The 5985-nt window shown below is 43.5% G+C and overlaps 1 protein-coding gene across 2 annotated transcripts; it reads right to left on the reverse strand.

The window, feature by feature from the left end:
- Window positions 1-344: 344 nt before the first annotated feature.
- Window positions 345-5380, reverse strand: LOC123062285 (FBD-associated F-box protein At4g10400). 2 transcript variants are annotated; one of them, XM_044485739.1, is made up of 4 exons: window positions 5191-5380; window positions 2841-3787; window positions 1092-1247; window positions 345-1002 (listed from the first exon to the last, which is right to left on the reverse strand). In XM_044485739.1, exons 2-4 carry the CDS (start codon window positions 3744-3746, stop codon window positions 631-633), a joined length of 1434 nt encoding a protein of 477 aa, XP_044341674.1. In that variant the 5' UTR covers window positions 3747-3787; window positions 5191-5380; the 3' UTR covers window positions 345-630. The 2 variants fall into 2 exon arrangements, with proteins under 2 accessions (XP_044341674.1, XP_044341675.1); XM_044485740.1 differs by having other exon boundaries at window positions 5226-5370.
- Window positions 5381-5985: the final 605 nt, after the last annotated feature.

The raw sequence follows: 5985 nt of genomic DNA on the forward strand, positions 1-5985 counted from the left end.
TTGTTAAACACCTCCAATGAGAATGAAATTCAATTCTTTTGAACAACCATCTCTGTAGGATTCCAAAATATGAAGGATGCCTGAGTCAATTAGTTGAGCAAGAGAAAAAAAACCAATTGTTATTCTCAGGTGCTCATTTTGTGCTTTGATCATGCTAGCCCCGATGATCCAAGAACAAAGCTTAGGAAGAAAACAACTCCGCTCTAGAGTCGATTAACCGAAAAGGCCTCCCATCATATGAAAGGTCGTACAGTGCACACACGAACTCTAGAGCATGGGACAACACTAACCATCAGTGACCACACGGCTAACTAGAGAGTAATTGCAGAAACAACAGGTCGATATGTATCCATGTCACATTGCACAGCTATGTTCAAAACAACAGGTCAATATGTATACATGTCGCATTACATAACTATGCTCAAACGGTACAAACGCTCGGAGCATAAGATGTTCGGCTCCATAACCCACAAGTCACCAAGTTTCAGAAGCAAGAGGAAGGATCCAAGAGATGAAGGTCTCATCTAGAACAGAAGGAACAGAATATTGGATGGGTATAAAAGCAGTAGCCCACCCTGCAGGGCTCTAGCGTCAAACTCTCAAATTCATTGCTCTGAAAGCCATACCCCCTCAGTAGTCATCAGGGTCATCAGATGCATCGCTGAACCCATCATCACTCTGCTTGCTGTCAGACTCACTCATTGCGTAAGGATCATACTCTCTCCATTCTGGATTTCTCCTCACCCTCTTCTCGAAGATGCGCAGCTCCTTCGACCGTTCCTCGTCGGCACGTATCCTCTCCGCACGGTCCCGCTTTTCAATTTCATCATAGAAGGCAATATTTATATTGTCTGGACTAATCCCATTGACTACCAGAACACTTAGCAGCTTATCAATTCTTCCATCACCCTCTGAACATTGTATGACAACACTTTCAAGGAGTGGACACCGGAAGGTCATCCCGTCAATTGGCATGCAATCTATTTCCGCTCCTTCATCAAGCTAGAGATAAACAGAAAGCAAAAGGAGAGGATATATTTTAGCAAAACTTCTCAATATAGTAAATGCAATAGATATTACATGCAGCATACCGGCCTATTCATCAAAGTGAGTTCTTCTAGCCTCGGTGAAAGCTGGAGGAAGCGAAGCACAACGAACAAGTCCTCAGTTAAATACCATTCGCCAATCTCAAGAGTTGTGAGGTTTTCAAACGCTGAACATGTTGGCAGCTCCTTTTCCAACATAACCTTGCATTGAGTGAGCGAGTGAGTTATGACTAGGACAAACCTAAAGCAATTATAATACCGATAACACCGTATCATTAACTTGAACGGAAGAGTGCAAACATCAAATTAGCATTGCAACACAAGACATCATGAAAATGTAGCAATATAAAACTGTTGCATCATAATTGATAATTGATATTCAGCTATAAGAAGCCAACAGACCAAATTTCCCACTACGAAAATTATGAATTTTGTTACAGTTGAGAAAACATGCAAGTGGTTAAAGCCTTCCAAGTAACTAAGTGTAAGCTCATCAAAAACAAAAACTGCCAATTTTGTTAGTAAGCTTATCAAACACAATGTCTCAAGCGCATTTTTTTTCTCTTCTATCTGCTTACGCACAGCACTAACTAAGTGGTTAAAGCTTAACAGTATCCATATCAAACAGAATTACATTTCATATCCAGGTTTCACACTCCGAATGCTTCCATCATATCTGATCCACTTTTACTTCTACTGAAAGTGTGCTCTATTTTGGTGGACATAACTAAGGTAAGAAAATCAAATTGTGGAAGAGATCAGTATAGAAAAATATTGAACCAACTCCAATAGTTGTTTGTTAGAATTTAGACCAACATAAGAGCATCTCTAGTAGATCCCGTAGAAACGGTCAAACGTTCAGATTTACTGTACAGGTTGAAAAAAAAAACACCAAATAGATCCTGTAAAATAGCATACCCCATATTTTTTTACAGGTTCCCGTATATTAGAGCAACCATCCGTCATATATGGAGGATTCGAGCCGTTTTTTGAGGATCCCATAAAACCGGTCAACGCTCGAGCAGGGGGCCTGGCGACGCCGCGTGCAAGCAGCGAGCAGGCAGAGCAGCTTGGCAGCAGCTGGCTGGAGCATCGCCAGAGCATGCGGCGGGACGGAGCGTCGCCGGAAAGTTGCTGGAGCAGGCAGCGGGCCGGAGCAGGCGGCAGGCCGGAGCGGCGCCGTTCTAGCCGGCCAGAGTTCGAGTTCGTCCATGTGTGTGTCCCGGGGAAGAAGAAGCGTGAGGAGAAAACAAAGAAAAAAAACTTTTATGGTACGGGTTTATGGGATCTGTTCCGCCCGATGCCTCGCGGTACCGTAAATTCGTTATAAGGGGACCTGTAAACTGTTTTTACAGGTGGTGTTTTTACGGGATCTGCTAGAGATGCTCTAAATATTAGTACTAATTCAAAGTTAACGGAGCAATATGATGAACTCATGGATATTAGGTTTTGCATTCAAAATGATCAGATCCACTTTAGCAGCAAGAATAAACAAAATGTACACCCAAATCATTGAGCAACGGCACTTAGATTTTACCTTTTTGTTGCAGCAGAAGTGTTTCAACTATTAAGTAAAACTACTTTGTTTACTTCCATTTTGTTCTGGAAACATGGTAGTGATAAATTTGACATTAACGACTACAAACAACAGCAACGGTTGAATAATGTAATAAGTTTTATAATTCATTTTTATATAGTTTAACAAGAATAATAAAAGAATGCATGTTCTAGCAAAAATATTAAAGATAAAAAACAACAGATAGAACCGCAGGCTTGTCTTTTCAAAAGCCATACCTTTATGTCAGAACCAAATAATGCAAGCTTCTTGGCATACTTAAGAACTCCAGTGAACTTTGATTCACAATCAAATGTATACCCACAAGTATCTATGCGTGCGCTCTCTAGAGATGGTTGGTCTCTCCAGGAAATAGCTTCCAGTGAACATCCCGTGCACTCAAAGCTAATGAGATGAGGGGCAGCAATTGTGAATCCATCGCACTCACCTAGGAAGCCATCAAGGGTTAGCCTTTTTAATGCTTTTGAGGCTATGAGATCAAGACGCATCGCAGAGTCTATCAAATTCAAGTCTTCTAGGCCAGGGCTCCGGGCAATGAATCTGTTCAGAGAAAGCTCATCCACTTCCACGTCGCGCAGAGTAAGTTTCTTGAGAGAAGGAAGATTGATTATGTCAGGCAGTACAAGTCCCGTGTGGTCATAATCTCGGTAGGGAGCATTACCCCACTGCAAATTTAGCTCCTGAAGCGAGCGGCAGGTGAAAATGGCAGGAGGTAAAACAGTCTTATCATATAGACAAAGTTTCACGTCAAGCACTTTAACATTATGCTTCACCGCATAGCCAATCCACATTCTGACATCATTGCAGTTCAGGGGACCATGAGGATTCCAATGCAGCTGGAATGTGTGCAAGTCTACTTTCCGACGGACAAGCAATAGGTTGTTAACGAAATGAGTAAACTTCTCGACCTTCCAATGTTCGAAATCTCTGTAATCAAGGCGTATGAACTGCAGGCTTTCACACAGTTCCATCCACTTCCTAGACACCCTGCGCATGCGCACAACAGTTCTAATCCACACGCATGACAGGATTTTCTGGAGGATGTCTTCAGGCAGCTCGCTGATCAGATCACTTTTAGTCACAGTATCACTCTCCATGGCATGCTCGTCATCTGACGACTCCATAGCAACCCTACCTCAGATTTCTTACCTAAAGGCTTCAAAACCTGCCATGTGTGTACATATTCCACAATTAGTACATGAAGTAATGAGGCCCGGCCCAGGGCAGATATCAATTGCCGCAAAAAGTGTCCATGTTATCAATGTTGCATCAGTATGAATGTTTTACTTGTTTAGCTGGGTTGTTCGCACAAAGCAATGCAGGTTTGGTTAGTTCTTATAACGGTTACGATCTTAACACCAAATTAGGGAAGCAGAGCAATTTCCAGCCTCCCCTGTGTATTGCGTTCCTACCAAAACTTTTCTGCATACCACAACAGAGCACTACATTCTCTAGCAATTTAATAGACAGAGTAAAACATTTTGCTCGGCATCGAGCATTTTCTAGCCAAGTAATGAACAGTAGATATCCAAATTTCCAATCCATGAAGAGTTTTTGTTGTTGTTGTTGTTGTTGTTGTAATCAGAGGCGGAGCTACAGGGTGGCCAGGGTGGCGGCCCACCCTGGAATTTTGGTCCGGCCTTTATACCTATGCAGTTCGAGACGTGTCGGAGAGAAAAAGAAAAGCCCAATAACACTTGACCCAACAAGCAACAATGCATGCATCCACCACTTCACGTCTGCACCACATCGAGCCTTCCCGCCCACGATGCCCAGCCGCCTCCGTCCCCGCCCGCCTCGCCGCTTCTGCGCGACCCTGTCAGCCTCGCCGCTCACCCGGACGCCCACGAGCCTCTTCTTCCCCCCTTCTTCTCCGCCATCCACCCGGCCCTCACAGCCAGCCTCACCCTCCGCGCATCCACGACCCCCTGCGGGCTGTGGCCTTGGCCCTGGCCGCACGGCGCTTGGAGCAAGCCGCCGCCGCCCGCCGCCCAGACCACATCTCAGGTCTCCAGCACTCCCGGTGGTCGTCAGATTTGAGGTCGCCCACTGCCAAACCCCCCAATTGATTTAGGGTTTGTTCTTTGTCGTGCTATCCACTGTCCAGAACACACGAATAGACAAACACATAGTACAAATAATTTTGCACATCATTTGTGTTCAATTACGTTATTATGTTTGATAAAGGAAAGTTATTATTGCAAAATTACTGAAGAATGAAGAGGATCACGGACACTGCTTTTGTAGATCTGGTATGTAGATACGAACATACGGGATCTCTATGTGGGATTGATAATTAGTTAGAAAATTCACATGTCATAGATGTCAAAAAAATTTAGGAGGACCACCCTGTCTTCAAATCCTAGATCCGCCACTGGTTTTAATACTAACACCAATAGGGATTATCTAAGAGCCAGATTATCACCAGAGCTCGCCGTAGGACGAGTTTGGCATGCCAGATTTAAGCAGTTTGCATGCTGCTGCGCATAGATTAGCAGCGGAAACGCGACGTGTTTACAGAGAGGGGAAATGGGATCTTTGGGCAAAAAAAAGATATGAGATGCTTACGAGAAACGGCTGGCAGAGAGGTGTTCCGTTCTCACCGGCAAGGGAAGAGGAGAGCTCCCTCGGAGTCGCCGACGGCGCCGGCGACCCGAGGCCGAGGGCTTCTCTAGGGTTAGGTGGGTTCGAGGCTTGGGGTGTGGCGTGCCACCGGACTGATGTCTCGTGCCACTGCCTGGCTTCAATAAGGAGTTTATTAATTATCCTTTGGATAAAACACAAGATAAAAATAAAGGTGTGACCAGCTCTCATCTAGATAAGAATTAATTAAGCCTCATTTAACTCCTACATCATTCGATTTCATGCGAGACCAATGCATTTTTTCTTTTTCTTTTTTTCTGATTAATCAAATGATACAGAAGTTTGATACTCCCCCATTCCATAAAATAGTGCATATGAATTTTTTTTAAAGTCAAACTTTGACCAAGTTTATAAAAAAAACTATTTATACCTACAATATTACAAATATATATAATATGAAATACATCTTATGTTGAATCTAGTGAGATATATTTTGGCATCCTAGATGTTTTTCTCTACAAATTTGTAGCGACCCGATCTCAGACGGTCAAGTCTCTGTGTTTCAGTGTCATCTCTAGATCGGAAATGCTGACACACATAGTACTCGAAGGATCTATAACAGAGTAGCAATCACACACTTATTACATCGAATGTCTCCCAAAGGAAAACTTATTACATTAATATGGCTTAAGGCTATCTAATACGATAACAGCGGAAGACTTGGAAGATAAAGTGAGTCATTCAACTCCAACGGCATAGCTGAGCTGCACGGCAACGACC

This window comes from Triticum aestivum, chromosome 3A, assembly GCF_018294505.1.
Source record: "Triticum aestivum cultivar Chinese Spring chromosome 3A, IWGSC CS RefSeq v2.1, whole genome shotgun sequence".
Classification (NCBI taxonomy): Eukaryota; Viridiplantae; Streptophyta; class Magnoliopsida; order Poales; family Poaceae; genus Triticum; species Triticum aestivum.

Excerpts from the sequence above, each read along its gene's own strand:
- LOC123062285 (XM_044485739.1), bottom strand. The coding sequence starts at position 3,746 with ATGGAGTCGTCAGATGACGAGCATGCCATGGAGAGTGATACTGTGACT. Across the intron at positions 1,248-2,840 it reads TATTTGGTTCTGACATAAAG|GTTATGTTGGAAAAGGAGCT; the intron begins GTATGGCTTTTG and ends ACTCAATGCAAG. Across the intron at positions 1,003-1,091 it reads TCACTTTGATGAATAGGCCG|CTTGATGAAGGAGCGGAAAT; the intron begins GTATGCTGCATG and ends GTTTATCTCTAG.